The 25,994-nt window shown below is 42.0% G+C and overlaps 1 protein-coding gene across 4 annotated transcripts in view; it reads right to left on the bottom strand.

The window, feature by feature from the left end:
* LOC104015759 (amine oxidase [flavin-containing] B) overlaps window positions 1-25,994 on the bottom strand; it is a 66,311-nt gene that overhangs the window by 16,034 nt on the left and 24,283 nt on the right. For all 4 annotated transcript variants that reach the window (XM_087757266.1, XM_087757265.1, XM_087757264.1 and 1 more), the window contains 7 exons: window positions 12,012-12,116; window positions 11,165-11,256; window positions 8,146-8,287; window positions 6,705-6,854; window positions 5,897-6,056; window positions 4,375-4,471; window positions 3,529-3,582 (listed from right to left, as the gene is read on the bottom strand). In XM_087757266.1, the coding sequence (XP_087613392.1) occupies window positions 3,529-3,582; window positions 4,375-4,471; window positions 5,897-6,056; window positions 6,705-6,854; window positions 8,146-8,287; window positions 11,165-11,256; window positions 12,012-12,116 (800 nt within the window). The remainder of the gene's footprint in view (window positions 1-3,528; window positions 3,583-4,374; window positions 4,472-5,896; window positions 6,057-6,704; window positions 6,855-8,145; window positions 8,288-11,164; window positions 11,257-12,011; window positions 12,117-25,994) is intronic.

The following is a 25,994-nucleotide window of genomic DNA, read 5'->3' as shown; positions in this document are numbered from 1 at the left end:
ACAGAAATACAACAGTTCCAGCTCTGTAACTGTATGGGCTACACTTGCAGCTATATAAGCATATGAGGAAACCGTATCTATACTGCTGTATGAAGCAACCCAGCGATACAGGAGCCCAGCTATACCCATGAGCAGCTGAACTCAAAGAACGCTACAGAAAGGCGATGAGGAGAAAAAAAAACAGGAAGACCTGAACGGCCTTGAAGAAGGTGTCCTCCTGTGCTGGTTGGGGCTTGAGCAGGAAAGTGAAGGCTGCTACAGTTCAGGAAGAGCCGTGGCCCTAGAGTGATTTTGCTGCTGGCAGATGTCAAGCCCAGCAGCAGCAGAGGGGAAGGAAGTGGCCCCTTCCTTGTGCCCCAGGGCGGAGGACAAGGGTCAGCCTGCTCCAGAAGCAGAAACGCATGGTGACGCAGTGACCGGCCAGGAGGGCTCAGAGAGCTGTGGGACCTATATATGAACATCCCTCTGCAGTCAGGGGGTGACATGAATCCAGCAACAGCCGTAACAAAAGGGACCATTTCCTCCATTTCTCCATCTCTCCCTAAGTGAAGTGACCACTGTGCCCTGCAGATCACCAGCACCCACCCAGTGTCTGAGCAGAGTAAAGCCATTTTAACAGCACAATCCAGCAAAGCCTCTGCTGAGGTCTGCCCACCACCTCTCACAAATGTCCACTGGCTCCTGCTTTCAGGGCAGGTCAGTAACACCACAGGGCTCCACAGGAAAGTGAGTTATCACCTTGGGACACATCTGCTTCTGCTCCTCCCAGCAATAAGACAGGGATGAGAAGGACCCCTCTAGATCTGCCTGTGCCCTGCCCCTTTTCCACACATGACTTGCACTTGACACTTCAGGGAGCCTGGAAATGGCATACCAGAGGATGGTAGGGATTCTCATGAATGGCCAACTGCAGGACTCCAAGAAGGTGCAAGTTCACTGCTGTTTGCTATCTACATTGCAAATACAGATAAAAGTTAGTTTAAGATAGCTGTGCAAAAGAAAATATTAAGCTTCAGATCAAGGGCATCTTCAGACTCAAGAAATTTCGATCTTGGAATGAATTATTCATCAATAATAAGGTATTATTTGACAGAAGAAAAAACCCACAGAAATGCAGTTTCTAAAGGATTGAATTGTACCAACAGTAACCTATCACTGAGGACATTTCCCCTAATAAGAGCAATCCTTCCAGATGCACTGGTGTCTCTGCAACATCTGCACTTTTTCTCCTATAACAGTTTAAATAAATACTTTTTATGGATTTATGGCTAATGCTAGCATGGAACGTATGGAATATGCAGTGAGTAAAATCCTTATTTTTTGGCTTTGAACTCAGCTGTGAAATTGCCACCAGCACTAAATAACAGGAATGTTATGCCTGGAGCTACATAGGTAGGGTCCTGTTGAGAGTTACACTGCACCCAGTGTGGAAGAAGAGCACATGCAGACACTCAGCTCTTCTCCCTGGTCTGCTATTCCACAGCTGTGTGTGATGCCATCACCTTTGTTGCACAGCTGTGAAAGGTAGGGCACAATCTAACCACTGTAATTACTCATTGGCACCTGGCCTGGGAAGACGAGCTGGGAGGCAGAAGTGAGTTTTACTCCCTTCAGTCTGGCTTTGGCTGTAAAATGGTTTCCATCCCCTCCCACAACTGCTGTTCCCAGTCATGATTTAGGACAGCTGCCACGGACTCTACATCCTACTGTTCATATCCAAGGATTACCAAAAACCTTACCCTGTCATCAACACGATAAAGGGAGAGCCCAGCTTGTGTTGACAGGCGAGCACAGCATCTCAGCAAGATGCATCCTTTGTAGGGTGCCACAAGAAGTCTGTCCTGAGAAGAGATCCCTCCCTCAAAACACCATAGCCCCCATCTAAAGGACACAAACTGGTTGCACCCTGAGCATACACTGGGACAAGGCCCAGGTTTGTGCTTTGCCTTCTCCTGGAGCCCAGTTTCCACTGGAAGGAGACTTGTGCTCATGTGCAGGAGAGGAGCTGCAATGCAGCCCAGCGGGTTCCTGCCTTGGCTGACTGTGACCAAGACTTTAGAAGCCATAGGCACCCCTGCCCAAGGGTATCTCTATCAGATACCACCCAAGCATATTTCATAACCTTTCTTTAACAAAGCAAAGTCCTTCCTAGTCTAAGGTTTATTCCTCACAATAAAAAAAGTTCAAAATCCCTTATTTAAATCTTGGCCATAGGCAGCGGCAGAGTCAGATAATTGTGCTAATGTTTTTAACACCCAGGGAAAAGCAACCTTTCCTTCATGGTGCTATGCAAACAGCCAGGACAGCCCTTCATTTCACAGAAAGAGAAGCTGTTCTCAAATACTACAAATGGTCAGTTGTATCTAGTGTATTGACACACAGCATAAGACACCATTTGGTGTTTATGATGGCTTAAAATGCTAGGCACACTGGATTTCAGAATACCTACACTACTTTTATTGTCAATCACCTGCTGGGGGTCTATCTCAAAGCCTGAGTGCTGAGGAAAAGGCTGCCTTGTCCATTCCCACCAAAACTAAAAGTGCCCTGTGGTACCAGGCTGTCATTTGAAAAGACTGGGACATTAACAGCCCCATTTAGACCCATTATCCACAGACTACTAGACTACCCGCAAAGCTAATCTGGGATGACTACATCTTCTTTAGTTAGACTCGCTATTGCTGTAAAAATGTTTACTTGGACACAGTGCTCCTTTAAAAACAAACGTATTTTCTCCATGCCAAAATAAGGCTCTCCTCACATCCACACTCGCTACTTGTAGCTTTAATTTGATCAGATACTGTGAATCAGTGTGATGGAAAAAACTCATTACTTTGTTATTTCTATTTTAGTAATAAACAAAAGAGCACTACTGTATGAAGACATTTGTTTCAACAAGACAGTAAAAAAGACCTTCATCTGTGCCTGAAGGGCATTTTTTCCCATAACTGAGGGTAGAGAGCTGGAGGCAGCTTTTTGACCCCTTCACAATGTGGAGGTCTCGTTCATGGCAGCTACAGCAGCCCCAAGGTTGCCCTAAGTTACAGACACTGAAAGGACCCTCCAGGATGATTAGAAAAAAAATCAAGCACAGGAGCCAAGCCTGTGCTTTCAGAGAGCTCAGCGCACTTGCAAGAAGCCAGAGGGGTAGCAGTGCAGAGGGATGAGGCTGGCCCTGGATGCTTTCCGTGAGGGCAGCAGAATATCCACAGTACTGTCATGGTCAGCACCTTAGAGCAGTTCTTTTGCCAGAGTCACATAAGCAGAGCAGCCCTGCTGGAAAATGAGAAGCAGGACTTGAGAGTGTCCAAAGGGCAGGGGCTAGCTACCACATCTGCTGCTTGTTTGTGGGAATTCTGTGGGGTCTTCATTCAAAAACAAATAAGCGATCTTCTTTCTCAAAGTGACATGTCCTCCTACTGTTGCAAAGTTACAGACAACTTCCTTCAAATCAGGGCATTTTTTTCCTGCTCTGGTCATTAATAACAAAAGTTTGATTCAGATTCCATGCAGATCTCCAATACTTACCTTTCTTCTTTTGTGAGACCTGTCAGTCTTCTACACTTCCGAGCAAGAATGAAGCTGTAAAAAAAGGAAGACCACAAACAATTTACTTCCATCATGTTACTACATTTCCTGCATTATTTAAAATGCCAATACCTTATGATGAAATGCTTGTGATTCATAGTATTAGCTTTTGGGTCTCTATCCAAAATATCCATTTCACCTCTCTGCATAACGTTATATGCTATGCCTGCTGCTTGCAGGACTCGCTGTGGAAGGAACCACTCTGAGATTCAGGTTAGAATATTTGTATAAGCTGTTTCCCAATGACCTTAATTTTATACACCAGTGCATGCAGGCATATAACAACAAGACGTGAAGCCTGGGATTGAGCTGGAAATTATTGTTAAATAAACCTTCTAAGACTGATCATACTCTCTGGCTGTTTAAAAAAAAAAACAGAATAAAACAAAATATAATTCTAGAAAACAAATTTTCATTTAAAGAACTGGAAGATTTGGGAGAGGCAAAATATTTGGAGAAAACTTTACATTTCTGCAATCACTCCCTTTTTTCTTCTCCTTCCTTTCCTCATCTCAAATTTTGTATTTTGCCACACAAAAAGGCAAAAGATGACAGTGAGAAAAAGAGAAGAAAAATAGAATTTGATTTTTTAAAATTAGCAATTAAATCGTAGGGAGAATTTTTCTGAAAGTAAAGTTCATGGAACATATTCACCACACACTGAGAAACTCAACTCTTTGACTATTTTAAAGTATTTCCCTTCAAAAGTATCAGGTTTTCTGTTTCAATTGTTGCCTCTAAGGCAAAATAAAAAGGCATTAACTAGACACCTTCTTTGTCTCTTACCCTATTATGGCAGGAAAGCTGCCATCAGGCTTAGTATCGTCAAGTGTTAAACCAATTGGAGCATCTTCATCTTCAATGATCATGGTACCACAATACCCTGGTAAGCACAAAGTGGAAAAGAAGCTAGGATCCATGTATCCAAATGCAGGAACAAGCTTCCAAGAAGTTGTGAAATACTCATAACTTGACTGGAAAAAGCCCTGAACAACCTGATCTAAATTCATCCTGCTTTGAGCAAGGCACTGGACTAGATGACATCCAGAGGTCCCTCCCAATCTCTGTCATTCTCCGATTCTATGATTCTAATGTAGGGAGATATGAAAACGAAGGACAGAAGAACAAAAAAATCAAGTAAAGTGACCCCCATCAATTGACAAAGATTAGCGCACAGCTCCCTAGCAGTGTAGTGTTTCTTTGGCTCAGAGAAGTGCTAGAACATCTCTAGAAGAGAAAATTCAGATCTGAGATGTGCTGACAATTAACAATACTTTTCAAGCATCTTTAAAACAGGAAGTCAATAAAGGAATCTCCTATCATTGAATTCATGACAGAAAAATAAATTATTCCGCAACCTGGTTAGCAAGGAAATTATTAATTGCACAGAAACAGGTTACTCTCAGATACTGAAGATGTTCAAGTGCCTCCAGCACAATTGTTTCCGTATATGACATTTATGTCACACACAGAAGGAGATATTTGTACACTGTTTTGAAAACACAATTGTTCTTGAAAGAAGAGTTTGAAGAAAATAAATTTTCCTTAAAAAAAAAACCAACAGTGTTAGCAAAGCACAGTATGCAAACTATGGGTTCTACCAGGAAATGGGAGTCACTTCTTGCCAATCCATCCCAAACCCAATAGCCAGAATAAGCCAGGATCCAGAACTCTTAAAATCATTCACAGAGATGAAGGGTGGATGACATTTGTAGACACACACAGATATGGACTCTTTATAACCAGTGAAGAGAAATTACATTGCAGATTGTCTTAGATTCAGTAAGTTCTAAAAGAGATCTGAGGAATCATGATGGAAGTATTCAGCGTGTAAAGGGAGTGCAGGATGGCTAGCCCAGCTGGGGACGTCTCTGTGAAGACACCTTAAATTAATCCTGCCCAGTGCATCCATAAGGCAGAGTTTTCGCAGGCTGATAACTAACGGGATGAAACCTCTCTCCATCACATACCAGTTGTACCTTTAGATTACCGTACAAGTGGGAGAGACTCATCTCATACCCAGGTGCCACTGAAGGAAAAGGAGAGGACAACAAAGAACAACCAAGGCAATAAGCAACAGACGTGAGTTCTCCCTTCATGCCTACTTCCTCCTTTTTGTTCTCCCATCCACCCTCTCTTCCCAACTGATCTCTCAAGTTTCTCAAACAGGGAAAGGCAAAAATGGCATAGAAGTATACAAAGTCTCCTTCTAAGGTCCAGCATCCTCTAAACACAAAGTCTACTCAATTACCATGTACTTTCTTCCCTCTCTCTGTAACTACTATTCCCTTCAATTAAAATGTAATACCCTTCTTTCTCCAGAAAGTTTCCTTATAGTACACAATGCACTTGATGACTGAGCCCATGGGGATTCGGTTGATGAGCTGGTTTCTCATTGGTGGCAAAGGTGGGTTGAAATGAATCTTCAAACCAAGAGCTGGGGGAATGGCACTGATCACATATTTGCCCTGGAAAAGAAATTATACATAAGCCAAATACATTCTTCACTACTTCATCCTAAGTATATTGCTCTAATGATCTTGGCAGACATCTGGGGAGGCTGCAGGGTGTATCTTCTGAAGGAATTTTGGCATTTAGCATAAGAATTGCAAAACCCTCAAAAAATCCTAGTGGTTAAACAACAAACAAGCATTATATAAACAGCCATCTGTTCCAATGATGGGCAGCTGCTCTTTCCCCAGTGCTTGAAAAAAAGCCAGTGGAAAGATTTTCAGTGTTACAAGAGTCCATCGGTCTCTCTTCCATCTGGATTCCTCTGTTACAACTTGGAAGCAAGGCCTGAAATGTTTTTTACAGAAAGTTACTAAGCTACATTTTTGTATTCACCTCACAACTATCGTTTCACTCAGAAAGTAACTGAATACTAAGAAGAGATGCTAGTGAAGGAAGAGGTTGAATATACACTTTGCTTTCCAGGCATCACTTGAAAACTCTATCATTGCTATTACTCAGGGACAATGAGAAAGTGTGACTTTCTGTCATAGTCACTTTAACCTCTGCTACAGTTTTGTACAGGAGTTTTGAGAAGTCAGAAGGGAAAAGCTAAAGGTTTTCAAGCCATCCCAGTACAAACAGTTGCTTAAATGTTTCATTACCTCATATAATTCATGATCTAAGGTTTCCACTATGACGCTTTCACCCGACTGGTCGATGCGGATAACTGGCTTCCTCAGCTTCACCCGGCCTCCCAGGCGCTCCATTATTTTCTCACTGATCTGGCCAGAGCCCCCAACAAACTTCCTCTCCTGAAACACAGAAAACAAGAACTTGGCAAAGCAGAATCAGCAGATCAATGCATGCAAAGCATGTATCACGACAAACGTTTTGTTTGGCATTCAAAACAAAGCCCATTCTTCCGTTGTTATCAAACCTTTTTGGGGAATTTCAGCAGCCTCACTTGGAAAACGTATTTATGTTCGGTTCTCTTTCAGTGAACCTCTCAAACACTCCCAGTACTTCACCATCAGCCAAAATTAGAAGTATCAGTAACCTCATGAGAAAATGCCTTCTCATGTGGTCTCCAAATGGATTCCACAGACCTGTGTGAATCAGCAAGACTTCTAAAAAGTGCTTAAACTTTTAAACCTTTCTGAGTTCACTATTATCCCTGCAGAGGTCTGTGCATCAGAAGCAGGAATCCTGATCCTCATAATAAATAACAAGGTATAAAGAAGTGACGTAGCTCACACCAAAAACGTATCCTGCAGCATAACCTAACTTAAACGCAAAACACCTCTAACATAACACAGAATTCAAATAATATGTTATGCAATGTATATACAGTTAAATTAACTATAATTATCAGTTATCTATGCATATTTATGCATTTTAACAAGTTTTCATGTATTCTTTGTATTATTAGTTATTTATGATTAAATAATTTGCATTGCTAAAATAGAATTATTTCTAATATAATTAGTAAAATTTGCATTTCTCAAGTGTAAGACCATTAACAGTCTTTACTTTCTTGAAATGTAGAAGCAGCACTAATACACCAGATTTCAAACATTTCAGAGCAATGCCATATTGAGGCAGGGTGTTTGTTTTCTTCAGACTGATTTTAAAATCTTAAGTTTTAATCCTGGGAGCTAGTGTCTTTAGGAACCCAGTTCTGGGCTACATTTTCAGTATTAATTTGGAGCACACTACACACTCGTGTATTGCCATCCCAATTAAGTGCTTCTGAAGTGGTAAGGCTTGCTTCAGCCTTGTGACAGAAATAAGCAGAATACTTTCTTTTTTTAAAGTGTAAAAGCAAAGTACGTGTTCTAACCAGAGCCCAAAATTAAGCCAGAACCAGGAACTGATACAAATCTACCGATCTCTGGGCCAATGCCTTCAGCACAGGAATAGCCTTCAACATTTGTTTTGCAAGATCCAGATTAATGTGTACGCGAATAGAACTAGTTATCAATGTGCTACTGGCTCAAAATCATGGATGTCTCAGTTGGCCCTCTGAACTAAAATAAACAAGCAAAAAAGGTGAAGTTAAAACAGGGCCTAACACAAGCTGCAGAAGGTGATGGCTGACAGTACCTGCCCTCCGTTGGTTGTTGAGAATATCCTTGCTGTCCCCCCACACTGCTTCACGTACCACAAAAACCAAAGGGCAGAGACCTCGTGGGGTTCAGAAGTGACATCCACATTCACAAACAGAGTTGCAAAACTCTTGGCAGCACTGCAACAAAGTGAGTTAATTTAAAAACTGAAGAAGGGTGACAATCTTGTTCTTTAGTAGGAGACAGACTATCTTTGACAACATCTTCTTTCACAGAGAGCAATGGATTCCTTAATTTCATTTGAAGTAGGAAAAAATATAAATTCCTTTTATGCAACATTTTTCAAAAAAATGTTAATCATGCACTGCTGTATTCCTGCTGAATGCCTGTCCCTCAAGCACACAGCATAAGGGTTATTCAATATTTGTCATAAAAAAGTTAGGGATCTTGTCTAAGCTAATTATCTAAGCTCTCCGGATTAGTCAGCATCCCCTCACTGTCTGCTCCTCTGCTGTGCTCAGGAAGGGTGCTGCAGCTGGAACACAACAAGGAAAGAAATGTAAGTAGGAAGCCATAAGTGAAGAGACAGCACATTAATGCAAAAATCTGGCAAGAAAAGGTAAAGGATACTTTTGGTTGCTCAACTCAGTATTTTAAACAGTGGTCTGGTGGCCAGTGGTGGTGAACACAGAAGTGGAAAAGTGGCCTGTGTCTGAAAAAGGATCACTGCTTTATGTCCTCCAGTTGGTGCTTTCATAACAGCTCTACTGAAAATCCACTGAAAATTACTGTATAAACCTGTACAAGATTTTGGGGTGCACTAAGACAGAGTTAATTAAGGCTCAGGGAAACATTCCTGCTGTTAGAAGTAAACACCTCCTCTGCCCTCACTCTGACAAGGAGTTTAAAGGGACATGGACAGAACCAGGAGATGCTCAGCTTAACTGCATTGTGATTAACAGGGACTGAGATTCTATAGGCATTTCATATGCCAGGCATCAGGCAATCAATAACTTCCAAAACCAGTACAGAATCCACTTGTAGTTGCTTCTTTCTTTTTTCAGTCTTCGAACTTTATAAAAAGGGGAAAAAAAAGAAAAAAGAAGTGAAAAGCGTAACTCAAACATACTATTTCAAACAGCTGTAGAACTACACAGAAAAAACCCACATCTTCCATCCTTTCTAAAGATGCAAAGTCCCACTGAAGTAAAAAGTTGATCCATTTTCTGAAATACAGGTGCATTCTGGCTTCATTCTTGACAGCCAAAAATAATACAGAAAATATTTATCAATATTTGTCTGTATAAACACATACTATAAAATAGGATCAACTGAAAGATATTTTGTCTAATGGGAGAATTATAATATGTATTTATTAATATTTCATAAGCAGAAGGTATTAAATGGTGGTTAAATTCTCCTAGCTCCTGCCTCCTTCTCCCATTGTTTTTCAGCACTTCAGTTCCCCAGTTTCTCCTGGTGTTTTACCTAAAAATGGCAGTATGATTTCCACCAAGAGCACTCAGGGTATTTCCAGCATGCAATTCTAGCCAAAAGCAAATCTGTACAGTCTGTCAGATGAGAGGAAACAGTGGAAGACTACCCTTCTGGGTCATTACCTTCCAGGCTGGGAAGTTTCTACAACATGCTACCTAAATCTTGAACAAACTGGGCAAATCAAGCTGAGATGCACACATAAAATCTGAAAAGCATCTTGGCATTAAGGGAGGCTGACAGGTGTGTCAATATTCAGGTAAAATGTCACGTCTTATTCCATCAGAGTTTGAAAAAAAATGACTGTAGTCACGTGAGCTACTGGATATTGAACGACTACCGGTGCATGGCATTTTGGTAACTTGTTTTGGTAACTTTACCAAATCAGAGATTCAGATGGCCAGCAGAACCACCAGCATACATTTCTATTTGGTTTTACTGAGCATGGACGGTGACAAGAAAGGCCTTCTATATCCTTTCATGCAATTGTAACTCTTGTTAAAGCAAAACAACCAGAAGATTAAAAGTTTTTGGACAAGAGCCTACTGTCCATTAACAATGATCATGTTGCTCTCTCGAGGCTGGCTGAAGCTGTAAAAATGCCCCCATCGACAACAGTGTCAGCTTAACTGGGTCCTCGCAGGGTTCTGCACCAAGCTCTGTGCAGGCTTGCTGCAGCCATAGAATAGAATCATAGAATTGTTAAGGTTGGAAAAGACCCTTAAGATCATTGAGTCCAACCCTTAACCTACCACTGCCAAGTCCACCACTAAACCATGTCCTCGAGCACCACATCTACACATCTTTTAAATACCTCCAGGGATGGAGACTCAACCACTTCCCTGGGCAGCCTGTTCCAGTGCCTGACTACACGTCAGCTGCTTAGCAATTCTGAAGAGGTTGCTGTAGAAATCAATCTGCTTTACAGCAAGGCAGAATTAATGGGTTTTTTTTGCTTCAGTGCAAAGAAAACCAATCAAACTGTTGTTGAATAGCAAGTAAAGAAAAATTGCTTTGATGTATACATAAAAACAGGAACCATTTTCAGTTTCCCTGGGTGGTATATAGTACAGCAGTTAAACAATAGAATGATGGGTGTTAAAGTGATTTAGTGCTATTTCAAGACAAATGTTATTTTTATAGCACTTTGGTAAAATCGGCTGGCCCAGCACAGAATAAACGTGTGTTTTGAATCAAACTTTTGATGGAACAAACATGCTGTAGCCAGAGCATTTTTCTCGTAAAAGTTAAACACACAGTAAAGAGAGGAAAAGTGCACATAACAGATGAAGGTACTACCTATGTCTTCAGAAGTAACCCTCCCCAAATACATTTTCCTTTTATCTTTATTTTAGTCTAAAAAGTTACAGAAATATAACAGAATCTACTGTGTGTGCTGCTGACAGGTGTCATGGTCCATTATTACAAGATTTTCTCACTCCATTTCTTTAAAAAGACTGGATTCTAGTGGTAGTTATATCTGTTTGCAAAGCAGTAACACCTGTTTGGAGCTCTAAGGTATATAAATTAAGGTATTATATTTTGTATTAAGAGTTTCTTACTTTGTCCAGCAAATTTTATCTATAAAATCTTGCATAGTCATTTTGTCCCATTCTTCTGCGTGTGGAGCCTTCCATGGGGCTTCATTGGGAATCTAAGGATACATAAAAGAGCGTTAATCAGCAAATGAATGAATGCGTGGCATACGAAAGAGACAACAAACACAAACAATCTCATCTTTACACAGTAATTCAGCCTGCAAATTCCTGGCAGGTAATACAGTGAACTTAACAGAGGATGCTTTTCGTTTTTTGTTGTTTGTTTGTTTTAAGATTTTTTTTTTTTTTTTAGATTTAAGAATAGAGAATAACTTTAGAGTTAAAAACTTTGCCTAGAAAGGCAAAGTACAGTGCTGGGGAATGTATTCCATATCTCTCCCATTCATCTACGCAAGTAATAGCAACCTCTTCTCAAAGTCTTGTAGCTCAGTCAATGGAAAACATACACAACTGGTAAAAAACTAAAATTGTTGAGCTGAATTTGAGGGTGGAAAAGGGCATACATTTGAAGTCTACAAGCCTCTTAAAATACTATTTACCCAATCATCAGGCAAAGTGCTAAAAATCACATGCATAAATCCTAATGTTCATATATCCAGAAAACGAAGGCATGACTGCAGACAGCCTCAGCAGCATGACCTTCAGAAAAGCTTGCCAGGATGCCACTTGTAACATGTGCTGTGACCATCAGTGTGTACCAAAATGCATGGCACGATGCTGCTCTTGCCAGCACCAGGTTTGTTCAAGCTAGAGCAGCTTGGCCTGTCTGCATCCTAGTCCCACCTTCACTCCACCCCTCATGGAGACGAAGCTGAACTAAGATGGTCAGCTGCAATTCCTGATGCCGTACCTCCTTTCCCATTTCATCCATGGTCCTCCATAAGTTGTTGTAGTCCAGGTAGGCCAACGGATTCCACATAGGAGGGAATGGACCTTTAAAGGGGTAAGACTTACCCTATACAATGACAAACAAACAAAAACATCATAAAAACTAAATACAACCATAATCATGATTTCTATGTGCAGGAAGCTGCACCAAATGGTTAAGCGTTCACTGGAAGGAAGCACAAATTTAATCAATACATGTAACAGCTTCCGACAGATCACGTCTGCGTGTGCATGTAGAACAACAGGCAATGGACGTAAAATGAAACATGGGAGCTTCTGTCTGAATGTAAGGAAACACTTTTTCACTGTGAGGGTGACTGAGCACTGGCACAGGTTGCCCCGAGAGGCTGTAGAGTCTCCATCCTTGGAGACACTCAAAAGCTGCCTGGACATGGTTCTGGGCAGCCAGCTCTAGGTGGCCCTGCTTGAGCAGGGGGATTGGACCAGATAACCTCTAGAGGTCCCATCCAACCTCAACTGTTCTGCAATCCTGTTGTTCTACATGTGCAACTTAAGTGTGATACACAGTTGAATTAAGTCAGTTGTATGCAGAAATGATACTGTCTTGTATCTTCAAAACTTTATGTTGGGCACTTCTGGGCAACAAAACTAACACCCTGCAGTAGAGTCACTAAGATCAGACCAAAAAAATGAGATGGAGTAGCATTGCTCAACTAAGATGAAAAACTGGCTATTTGTAACTGAAAAAGAGAAATATATCTTACATTTTTTTCTCCTAAATATTCATGAAAGGACTGAACGGTTAATTATATTTAGTGTTTGGTTTTTTTTTTTCTTTCAAAATCAGACAAAAGCAGCTGTGATGAGCTTCATTATATGCTAAAAACATAGCTCAGAGACCTTCCTGGAAAAAAATGGTTTCAGCTAACCTAAAAATCCCCAGCCCTACAGAAAATGTAGCATTTACTAATAATGGCTCATTCTTCCAATCCAACACCTCCAGCCATAAATTCCAGTGAGTGATAGTGTGGCCAGTATGAATGTCCTAATTACATCATTATATATTTAATAGTTAGATTTTGTATATCTCCACTACTAGATATTCAGAAAGTTTAGCTGAATTAAGAGTGGAAGAAGACAGGTAATTTGTAGAGCTATTATTTACATGGGATTTCCCTGCCTGACTATATGGATGGCAGCATAACAGCTTTAAAAATTCACAAAGAAATGCTCATTAGCATTATGTGGTTACTCATTTTTTCACAATGCATTCTGGACTCCATAAAATAGATAAACAATAAAGGCCATATTGTGTGCCACAGTTGATTTTTCAAAGCTTATATTAAATTATGTATTTAAGTGGGCACTGCATCAGCATGAATGTCAATTGGTAGAAGTACTAACTTTTAATAAATATTTGATGCAGCGCCACACCAACCCATCACTAAAAAAAAATATTTACACTGACTTCAAAAGAAATACTGCATGAAGTTTTAATATTTAGAACCAGGTAACACCACCATCACCACAACAACACTGTGTCTTGCTGACGAGAAGCAGCGGAAAACCACTTACTCGAAGAAGTGTCAGGCTTGATTTGATTTAGCCTCCTCATTGATAATGTGAAAGAAGGGATAGAGAGCACATTATTCAAATCTGCAGGTGTTTGCAAACACCAGAAGAGACAGTAAAAGGGCACAAAGGGATCCTGAAAGACTCAAAACTTGGTCCAGAAATAACGAAATGAGATATAACCTTGAAAAGTGCTGGCTAATAACTTTGAGGACTTCTAATTCAAAGTGAGGGATACTTAGAAAGCAGTAAGGCCAAAAATCAAACCTAAAGATAAGAGAAAAATAGTTTACAAAAAAACCCCAACAGGTTAGAGAATGTGAAGCAGAAATTGTTTTTTAACCTAGTCTTTGTATGGATGCAGGACTCTAATGGAATCCTTGTCAGAAACACCAAGGTAATGAAAGTTAGGAAGAAAGCAAAGTGTAGGAGGAAAGGAATTAATTCTTTGGTACATGGACATATGAAGAAGTAGCTGCAAAACAACAATTTTATTTTGCAGTGCTTTTGAGGAGACATTACGGTTTGTAAAATGCCAAAACATCAAATTTTTATAAGTTTTCAATCAGAAGTTCTGTCATAGCCAAAGTAGATCTCCAGTCACTTAACGAGCCAAAGGTACCAAGGTTGAAACCTCAGCATTTCCAATTTAAGAATGGACATAACAGCACATGTTCACAAATACTCCAGAACATGGAGGTGGGCTTTTTTTTTTTTTTTCATTCAGCATGGAACAAAAGCACATTTCTACAGCTCTTGTGCTCAACCATATGAAAATACATTAAATTGGAATCAGGAAAACATGTCCCTGTAGATGGAGATTAACTCAGTGAGTTTGTTTCATCAGAAGCATTTGGTCCTGACATGGACATTTGGGTACTACTATGGAATCCCCTAACATGAAATTAATTTGAACTGGGGCACACCTTCATACTCTGCTGCCAAAGGACTATGAAAGAGCAGCAAAAGCTCTCAGACTGAGCACCTTCCTGTCCCAGCTAGTAACATCTGAATCATGTTGGTAATTACCTTTTAACCTTTTGGGGCACATTAAAATTCCATAACTAACTCCTACGGCAACAAGAAGTCAGTTTTACCGTGCCTTCTTCTGAACACTGGAGTCACCCTTCACTTCTGTAAACACTGTGTAGGTATTCCAAAGACAGAGCATATCAGTTTGGTTTTAAGTACCTAGCATTTCCCAGATTTAGATTAATGAAACACGTATACTGCTGTGCTCAAGAAAACCAGGACAGCATCAGAATGGGTTATTCCAATTATTGATTTTGTTCTGAGCTTCCTGCTCTGCCAGAGGCAATCCTAACTGAGTTATCCCCTCTGAGTTAACTCAAGTCTTATGAATTCCCTGCGGTGCTTCCTCATGACCGCCCGGTGAAGAGACACACAAAACATATCTTTGTTTTAGCGTTCTTCTATTTCACTGCATTTGAACTGCTGAAAGAGAAATCTTGGGTATGTGTCTTGTGCAGAAATCTGGGGTAACAAGTCTCATAAAGCACAAGAACAAACTTCAACCTGAAAAAAAAATTAAAAAAAAATCATAAAAGTGAGGAAGTCTCCTGTGAAAGTTACTTTCAAGAGCTCCTAAGACATTACCTAAGGCCTGATCCTTATTTCCTACACAGACAAAACTCCAGTAGCTGTCAATCAGAATTTTGTTTGAGAAGAAACTGCAAGACTAGGCTCTACACAGAAACAAAAACAGCAGCACCAAAGAAAGACTACACATAGCTCTGAGTAGGTTCTAACAAACTGAAACATTTCAGCTCTATTTCTGATGAATTTGTACTTTTTCAAAAACAACCACCTTATTGATATTTAGGCAAAATTTGCCTATTTCTATCATATTGCTAGGAACAGCATTCTCCATACCTCCTGGTGCTGTATAATCTCTAAAGAAAAACAAGCCACAGATGAAAAATATGCCCCAAGATGCACAAAACATTTCCTTTTCAAATATTTTTTATACCTAAATCAGAGCAGTATAAAAATAGCAGTAATAACCACCCCTTCTGATCATTTGACATATTTCAACACCAGTGCTATAATGCTCAGAAGTATTTCTTACCTTTTTATTTTTTTTTCAGGGCTTAGTGGTATTTAGTACAGGCATATATATTTTTTAGAAACTGTTTCATGATGCCACTTGCAATGCTTCCAAAAGCAGAACACCAGCATCAGCAGCTGGAAGTCTACTTGCTACTGTATGTGTCACTTGCTGCTTACAAAGGCTGTTGCTGCAGTATGGGCTAAAGCATACTGAAGAAGATGAAACTATAGGGAGGAAATTCATGCAACCCAGCTGTCTCAGGAATAAACAAACAGGGAAATGAGAAATCCAGTGTTTGTCATAAATATTACAATTCCCAATAGATTTTCTCATCCATCTGTTTCACGTCAATGAACATTTATTTGGCTTAGTTACACTGGACCCATGTAATATAAGTAGTATAGAAATAAACTTTCTGCGTACAACCACTCTGTTTCAGGTCAAATAGCTGACATAAGAAGTGGGTTATTACAGGGGAAAAAAACACAGCATGGCAACTGAATATCAGCAGCCCCTTGAATATCAGCCCCAGCAGTTGGGAGGGCATAGGGACCAGAACCCACACACTTTCTCCTGAGAGGGTGAGAATGAGTGAATGGTTGGCTGAGAAAAGACATGCTCTGCCAGGAAATATCATCAGTATCTCAATGCAGAGTGGGACCTCAGGAGGAAGACTGCTTTTGCAGGCACAAGACAACTACATGCTCCCCTAAACATTATGTGCCCAGGTACCGCCTGAGTGGGATGCCAATATTGTGAATTGAAGCCCCTGGTGCCAATGATCCATTCATTTTTTTTAGTAGAATAGTATAAACATCTTATAAATATAGTCAGCTTTCATTGGAAGAAATGAGATGATGTGGTGCATTCTCTGCATTACTGAATAAGCACAGATATTCCCTCAGCTAAATCATCAAAACCTTGGAGTAACTCATGCTAACTTCACCAAGATGTCACTCTGCATTTTAATTCACAGTTACATAGGTTTACAGGCACGTAGTGCCCTCTGCTGATTCGCAGCACTGGTACATCACACATACCTTGTTCTCTCAACTCGAAATCCTAGTAACATCATTCATATAAAGCACAGAAATGGTAAGATGCAAAGTTGTGAGAAGAAAACCAAGAAAGAGCAAAGCATCACTTCAGGCTGTAACTCTGTACCGGTCTCAGAGATTCAGTTTCTCATCTGCTGCCCTGTGGAAAACTACCCTTTTGGTTTGGTTTGTGGGGGGTGTTCTTTGGTTTTGTTTTTTTTTTAATTCATAGCACCTAACACTATGTGTCTTTGGGACTAAGCCTCTTGTGTAATCATAATTCTCAATAAAATACAGCAACTAGCTGGACCAAGCTGAGAGAGGTATACAGGCCTACTTAGAAAATTGTAACAGTGTCGAGCTTCATTGAAGTTCTCTTCTTTGAGAAACTGTTCAGGAGCTCATATACTAAGCTGGTTACTGTAGAATTACAAAATTGTTTAGGTCAGAAAAGACCTTTAAGATCATCGAGTCCAACCCTTAACCTACCACTGCCAACTCCACCACTAAACCATGTCCCTAAGCACCACATCTAAACGTCTTTTCAATACCTCCAGGGATGGGGACCCAACCAGTTCCCTGGGCAGCCTGTTCCAGTGCCTGACAACACTTTCAGTGAAGAAATTTTTCCTAATATCCAATCTAAACCTGCCCTGGCACAAGTTGAGGCCATGTCCTCTTGTCCTATCGCTTGTTACTTAGCAGAAGAGACCGACCCCCACCTCACTACAACCTCCTTTCGGGTAGTTGTAGAGAGCGATAAGGTCTCCCCTCAGCCTCCTCTTCTCCAGGCTAAACAACCCCAGCTCCCTCAGCCGCTCCTCTTAAGACTTGTGCTCTAGACCCTTCACCAGGTTCATTGCCCTCCTCTGGACATGCTCCAGCACCTCGATGTCCTTCTTGTAGTGAGGGGCCCAAAACTGAACACAGTATTACAGGTGCAGCCTCACCAGTGCCGAGTACAGGCATACGATCACTTCCCTAGTCCTGCTGGCCACACTGTTTCTGATACAACCTGGGGAGCCTCGGGGAGTCGAGAGAGACACCAGGAGCCAGCAGCTCACGAGACCCAGGCGGGACCAGGAGCAACGGCGGACAAGCCCCCCACACCTTGGGGAGTGCTGGCGACCAGGAGCAACGCCAACAGGGTGGGCAAACAGGGCGTGGTGCGTCAGCAGCGGCGCGGCGCAGCAGTTCACACGGCAGCTTGCACGGAAGGGTGTGCAGGAAGGGCGCTGAAGCTTTCTCAGCTCAATCGGGGAGCAATGGTATCCACCGGGCAGAAAGCCATGGCCTTTCTAAGCTCTGCACCCACCACGACTGACGCAGCTTCCCAGAAGGAGCTCCGGTGGGAACAGGTGTCAGGCTGCAGGGTGTGCCCTGCTCTCGAGCCAGACCCAACAGCAGTAGTGAGCACTCCTGTGGGAGGTGTGCCCAGGTGGAGGAACTCCTCCACTTAGTGACAGAGCTCCAGGAGGCGGTGAGTAGGCTGAGGAGTATCAATCAGGGAGTGCGAGGGAGACGCTACTGGAATAGCACCCTACTATACTGACAGATATCCTAAAGGTAAAAAGATATATAGGTTAGAAAACATAAATGCAGAGCAAGGAAATCTGGATAACTAATGGTGCAAAGCTACAATATTAAGACATGCCAAAATATCCTCCAAATATCTTTCAATATCTAATATGAAATCATCAGCTGTGGATGCCAGAGTGTTTAGTGAAATTTGGTCAGCAAAAGTTTAAGTGTAGCATAGCCAGTCACATTGGCTTGAAACATGCATCCTGAAAATGAAATGAGCTAATTGGGAACAATTTGGTTTTGCCACATTATAGAAATAAAGTCCCTCTTCACTCTGCCACAACATCAGTCATACAATTGCTGGAATACTTGCCTTATCTGCAAAAAGGCAGAATGAAAAAAACCAACACTGATGTGATTTAGAAAGGTAAACTGAGGTTCTGCTCTGAATTTAAAAGCGAATATAACTATTTGTTCCAATCAGCTGAGAGAAGAGCTAACTAAGTCTCCCTCCTACTAGAATGGGATTTTTTTTGTTTTCGGACTCTAAAAAACACCTTCACAAAAAGCACTCACGGTGTCTTACGAAGCACAGATTTATAGGGACTGTGGTTCTAAATACTCTTTGAAGTCAAGCCTGCGTGCGGCTTTCAACACTTGAATTAAACCTGCCAACAAACTGGATAAAAATAAATAGAAAACTTTTCAGTATTTCTAGAATTAGTCTTAAAAAAAAAACAAAACAAAAAAACCCCACCTTCTTCCCCTCCCAAAAGTGGATAAATGGGCAAAAATAAATGAAAACAGGAGAAAAGTGGAGTTCCATTTGGGAGGAAGCCATCAAATGAGCTCTGCCCACAGATAACATAATCAAGCACACAAGGCACACATGCTCTCTCACAACTAAACCACTATCTTTAAAGTAGAAGTTAACACTGGGCTCGCTAGTTTTGGTTCTGAGATACTCCAGGTTATTAAATTTCTTACCTAAAAAAAAAAAAAAGAAACCTTGCATAAAATTTTACAGACGTGTGAAACCCAGTATGCTCAGCCAGCTGTTCCTGTATGAAATACACATTTCTCTAATTCTGTTTTTCTGTAGACCTCAATCAACTTCTCAAGGGAAACAAAAATCAGTTCTTACAATCAGATGCAATTGAAGCTTTTCTCCCAGCAGCCTGAATTAAATAAGCTAGGTGGGAGCACAGCTCTTTTTCCTTATCTCCTAGGGAACAGACCCTGGGGTCTGGGAGGGCTAATATTGAGGAATTTTCTTTCCATTCGGATTTAATTAAGAAATGCATACTTTATTTCCAGTTCATTTTTCTTACTACTTTCATCTTCATGCTACCATTAGGTCACAGCTGCCAGTCTTCCAGTCAATCTTCTTGATCAATAAACATCCCTTGCAAGACCTTGCTTTATAGTTCCCTTTGACAGAGATCACTTTGCAGATTTGCTGTACATAATCTTGCTTCTTTTAGGCTCCTATAATACAAATATTACCCATCTTTTAATTAAAAAGGCCTAATTATGAACTTCCTTCTGGCAAGTACTGCCAGGTGGCTGGCACAAAAACAGGAAGATGGCCCTTTATTTACAGGGCAGGTCCAATAAGACCGAAACAAGACCAGTCTTTCCTATACTCTTGCCAATGACTGCTCTTCATTCACAGCATGGAGGATATCCCTTGTGGGAATCTGGAAGATGCTTTCATCAACCTCAGCCTGTTCAATCCTCAGACTCACTTTTGAGGCTACCAGCAAGTGTGATTAATGACACGGTGTCTTGTGACAGGAATGCCTGCATCCCTGTATCTAATAAAGAGTTTAAATAGCATAGATGTGCATTCCAGTAATGATGTGTGAAACTACCAAGGCCCTGTAGTAATTTAAACATCTTTGAATTTACTTGGCTTCCTTTTCAAGACACCAGATGCCCAGCTTCTTAAAGATTCTGATGTATTCTTCTCAGTTCACCACGTTGTAACAAATTGTCAGCAAAAAGGGGAAAAAACAAAAGATGTGGTGCCATTTCGCCTCACTTAAATTGATGGCAACTGAGAGTCTCACAGACTTTTCATTCTCTGACTGCACTCTAAGATATACAAAGAAAAATGAAAGCATTTTTATCTAGTCGTTCAAAAATCCATTTAAGCTGTTATGCTATATGCTACAGACTATGCCAGGAGATACTGCCCTTAGATTTGCAGAGAAGCAGGTCAAAAGCTTAAATGAATCATATTGCTTAGCGTCAATGCATATATCACTGATATCACAGAAGAAACACCAATAAATTCTATAACTTCAGATACAGCAGTCGCTTATCCAGCTGCTAATTAAATCCCAATACAACAGGACCATCACATTTTTTATTCATGAACAAGACCACAGCAAACTGCATTTTAATAAGGACAATAGTGCTGAAAATGAATGACACCCAAGAGGGCTGTAAAATTTTTTTCTGCAGATCTATTGTAGATCAGTGTGTAACCCGCTAACATTAGTGCGGATTTGTGGCCTTAGTTAAAAGTATTGCATGTATAAGACTAAATATTCACCTTCAGTGATGTGCAGCAGACTGGGTTCACATTAGCATTCTCCCCAGAGATGTCGATTGTATATGAAAATTGTGCTAAATTTAAAGACGGCATGACATATATTTGGACACCTCTAGCCAGTGCTGCTGGCAGATGAATGGGTATGAGAAAACTCCATTCTTAAGGAGAACTAAGGGAACTTAATGGAGGTAACGAAGTAATCAGCAACCCACTGTCAAGAACCTGTCCAGTGAGTAGGGAGGAGATGCTTCATGCCCAGCAGGCGCGTCTCCTCCCTGTCTGCCCCACCTTCCCAGGTGCCCTTGCCTAATAGGTGTGAGGGTCTGCAAGTGGAACCGAACAGTGATGAGGATGATGGTTCATCTAGCTCGGAGGTGTTGCCAAGGTTAAGTTGGCCTATGCCCCGTGTCAAAACCACTTACATAAAAAAAAACAAAAAAAAACGGTTCATTGTCACAGGAGGCTCTCTTCTCAGAGGAACAGAAGGCCCAATATGCAGACCGGACCCACTTCTTAGGGAAGTCTGCTGCCTCCCTGGGGCCCAGGTTAAAGACGTGAAGAGAAAGCTCCCTACCCTGGTACGGCCCTCAGATTACTGTCCCGTATTGATTTTTCAGGCAGGCAGCGATGAAGTTGCAACTGGAACTCCACGGGCAATCAAGAGAGACTTCAGGGCCTTGGGATGACTGGTTAAGGGATCAGGAGCACAAGTAGCGTTCTCCTCTGTCCTTCCAGTTGCAGGGAATGACGAGGGAAGACGCAGGAAGAGCCAGCAGATCAATACCTGGCTCTGAGCCTGGTGTCACCCACAGGATTTGGGGTTTTTTCATCGTGAGTCGGTTTACACAACACCAGGCCTGCTGGTGACAGACGGGGTACCCCTGTCTCAAAGCGGGAAAAGGATCTTTGCCCAGGAGTTAGCAGGGCTCATTGAAAGAGCTTTAAACTAGATTGGAAGGGGGAAAGGGATAAACCCCGGCTTGCTAGAGAGAAGCCTGGGGGCGGCACGCCAATGTTTGAGGGACGGTGTGCTAGTGAGGTCCTTCAGTCTGCCCTCCCAGTGGAGGTAAGGGATGGAGATCCACGCGGCAGCAAAGACGCAAGCGCTATGGATGTGTTAGAAACCATGGAAGCGTCCAAGAGCGGTCAGGTAGGAATTAGGGCTTCTCTGCGCCAAAAGGTGGCGGGATCAGTAGCCCAACTGAAGTGCATCTACACCAATGCACGCAGCATGGGCAACAAACAGCAGGAGCTGGAGCCTTTGTGCAGCAGGAAAACTATGACATAGTTGCCATCACGGAAACGTGGTGGGATGACTCGCACAACTGGAGTGCTGCAATGGATGGCTAGAAAGTCTTCAGAAGGGATAGGCAAGGAAGGAGAGGCCGTGGGGTAGCCCTGTATCTTAGGGAATGTTGTGACTGTCTAGAGCTTAACGATGGTGACGATAGGGTTGAGTGTTTATGGGTAAGAATCAGGGGGAAGGCCAACAAGGCCGATATCACGGTGGGAGTCTGTTACAGACCACCCAACCAGGATGAAGAGGCAGACAAAGTATTCTATAAGCAGCAGTGTCACAATCGCTAGCCCTTGTTCTTGTGGGGGACTTCAACTTACCAGATATCTGCTGGAAATACAATACAGTGGAGAGGAGAGAGGCTAGGAGGTTACTGGAGTGTGCTGGGCTGAGGCTGACTGTATGAGGTTCAGCAAGGCCTAGTGCCAGGTCCTGCACTTGGGTCACAACAACCCCATGCAACGCTACTGACTTGGGGAGGAGTGGCTGGAGAGCTGCCCGGTGGAAAAGGACCTGGGGGTGCTGGTCGACAGCCAGCTCAATATGAGCCAGCAGTGTGCCCAGGTGGCCAAGGCAGCCAATAGCATCCTGGCTTATATGAGAAATAGTGTACCCAGCAGGACTAGGAAAGTGATCGTCGCCCTGTACTCGGCACTGGTGAGGCCGTACCTCGAGTACTGTGTTCAGTTTTGGGTCCCTCACTACAAGAAGGACATCAAGGTGCTGGAGCGTGTCTAAAGAAGGGCAATGAACCTTGTGAAGGGTCTAGAGAACAAGTCTTACGAGAAGCAGCAGAGGGCACTGGGGTGGTTTAGCTTGGAGAAAAGTGAAGTTCAATTTGAATTATCAAAGCAATTGATAATTGCAGTTGATAATTAAACCCTCATGATAACTGACATTTTTTCATATTTCAACACTTCTTTCCAGGGACTGTTACATGGCAAAGATAAAAATTACCTGGACTATACACACTTTGGTTTGTTTTTCTAAGACAAAAGTTGTCATTGTGGTGAGGAAAATAAACACCACCGGTGAAAAGCTGCAAATCTACCTATCTAAGGTAGGGCCCTGAATCCTCTCCTGGGCAGCTAAGGAGAAGTTATCTTATTTTAAGAAGTGTTTTACATCTGCTTACCAGTCCAATGGGAGCACTGTTAGGAGATGATGACTTCTCAGATAGTTCTGCTTTTGCTTCTTACATCTGGATTTATGAACGTAACTTCAGTTACGCTACTGAAAAGCAATGGTGTTCAGGCAGCAATTTGCCTACCAAATACTACTCGCAGAGCTACACTAATTTCCTCACTAAGGCTGATGAACCAGTATTTACACAAATGAAAAGAACATACTAATCTCCTTTCAATGACCATGAAAAAGGCTGCTGAACAAGTGGGGGAAAATTAAAAAAAAAATGTAGGGCAAGAAGCACAATTTTGAGTTTCTGTGAAGATATCACACACAATATAAGCGAGACCAAAAATAATCTCACAATAGAACCTGACATTAAAAAAAGATTAAATGGGAAAAAACCGCACAACCCAATCAAGTTGGTAAAGCCTAATTAGCAAAGATCCACCCATAGATCAACAAAATGCATTCTTTTCATTTTGTAGTACAAAGAAGCTGCATATATTACTTGTATTAAAAAGCCTCTAAAATGAATTTAATTAACTATGAAAGGCTGGATTTTGCCTTTGGGTATATGTAAAAACAGCAGCTGATTTTACAAGATGCACCATGATGCCTGATTGTGTAGTGAGAGAAGAATTAAAACCTTTAGGTTTCATCGCCTCTCTGGGTTCAGACACAATTCTGTGGTCCAAAATTTAATTAGATTTGGCTGCAGTCACAAAGCTCGGGTCAGCATGTGAATTCAAATTCATGCAGGGACAACAGACCATTGTATATTTTGGAATCCGATTTGCAAGCTATGACTTGAGAGTACTACTGAAATTTCAGGGAGCACACAAGAACACTGTCCATTTTCAGGGAACACATGGGTAAGCCACATGGCTGAAAGTAAGAGATCTGTAATTACATGTATTACATGTTGTATTACAGTTACATGAAATGCAAAAGGCTGAATATTATTACACTGATTTGTACACAAAACAATGCTTATGTTTACTATATACTGTTCATCTTCCAATTCTTTAACTGCAAGTAATTCTTCAGCTATGATAATACTTTTCCACAGTTGTATAAACACAGAAGCAAAAAGGAAATAAAAGATTTAAAATTAGTGAAATTAAGAGATTCAAAGGAGGAGCTACTGACTGTGGAATATCTCCTCTCTCTACCACCTCCTGGTTGGCTACCAGGGAGTCCTGGCACACACTTCTCTCGCTCCTCTCTTCAGGAGCTCTCCTACAGGCAGCCACATTGGGAGCCTGAGCCTACGAACTCTGAATCCAGCCTGCAGGCTCTCAGCATGCCTTGGGAGCACCTCAGCCAACAGATGGGATCTCTCTCCTTGTTGGAGACTTTCAACACTTGACTGGGAATGGCCCCAGGGACACTGGTCCAAGCCCAGGGTGGAGCAGGAACCTCCAAGCGTCCCCTCCAGGGCAGCTTTTTCCATGGCTCTGCGTAAGGCATAGTGCCAGTCTCACACATGCCTGCCAGCACTCAGACCGAGCCACTTGCCGGCATCTAATTGTCATGGATGCTCCATCCCCCTGGCACATGTAAGGGCATAACCTGTCATCTGTGAGCACCCCTCAGTAGGTCTTAGCACAGGCACATGAGTGATGGAGCAAGCCCAGGCCCTCAGCCTTCCTCACAGCTCCCCCAGGATCTGTTTGCACAGATGCAGGCATTAACCAAAGTAGCAAGCACCCCGTATCTCCAGGCTTGGATGGCCTGAATGCCTCTAGGAGCATAGTGGCTTCACCCACCTCTGCATTTCTGGATACAAGTCATACTACTGTATAGGTTCCCTGGACTTGTGTCCTAATGCCTTAGTGTCCCAGTTCAAGGCCCTTGCTACACCCAACATACAGACAAAGCCAAGGCGCAGCCCTCTCTGCCAGCCTGGGATACGTCCCTGAATGCCAGCAAGTCCTGTCAGTGCTGGGTAGGGAGGAAAGGTGAGAGCCTTACTTACACCAGCACTCACCACCCTGGGCTAAGAGGTATCCATAGATGATGGTAAAAAGGCTACGCGCAACCGCTGGCAACTCATGCAATAAAACACCTGTGGTCAAGGGAAAGAGATTGTCCTTGGCAAGAGCCCAAACTTCTGCTTTTGTGCCATTCTCTGTTTTCCTCACCCTAAAAGCCTGTTGGAAAATAAAAGGCTATTTCAACGAGCATAGTAATACCTATATGCCCCCCACAAGCTGGTCCCTAGAGATCCTAAAAGAAAATGGGGTCTGGCTTACCAAACAAGCAGCCACGCTTGACTGGCTGCTGACAATTAGTCAGGCCCACATGTCAGCTTCAGCTTTGGCTTCAGTGACTTCTGGCAGCATTTTGGAATGCCCCCATGGTAGGACAGCAAGGTTGTCCTGAGAGCTGGTCATCCTGACTAGCCACATCAATTGTCTTCTACCATTATGGTTTCCCCTCATGGCATGACCTCCTATTGCTATTGAGGAGACTCTGAAGGCTAAATAATGTAAACAAGCAGAAAATTGGGCTTTAAGGATGATGCCAGAGGCACACGAAACAGAACAGTGTGAACGTACCTATCAGTTCTACCACAGCAGAAGTAACCGTGGACAGTCACCATAGCAAATCACTTTGAGAACACACTTTTTTATAGCAGAGTGGGAAAAATAGTGGAAAACATATAGCAGAACATCTTTTCTCTATTGCTGTTTTTAAATCTGTCAATATTTTCTTTAACCTTTGATCAAACACCAACTACTATCTGACAAATATTTTGCCAGTCATAGCACAATGGCTTTCATAAGCATACA

This window comes from Nipponia nippon, unplaced genomic scaffold (genome assembly GCF_047370975.1).
Source record: "Nipponia nippon isolate SJK-2023a ecotype South Korea unplaced genomic scaffold, ASM4737097v1 scaffold_2, whole genome shotgun sequence".
Classification (NCBI taxonomy): Eukaryota; Metazoa; Chordata; class Aves; order Pelecaniformes; family Threskiornithidae; genus Nipponia; species Nipponia nippon.
This window is presented reverse-complemented; position numbering and strand designations above follow the sequence as displayed.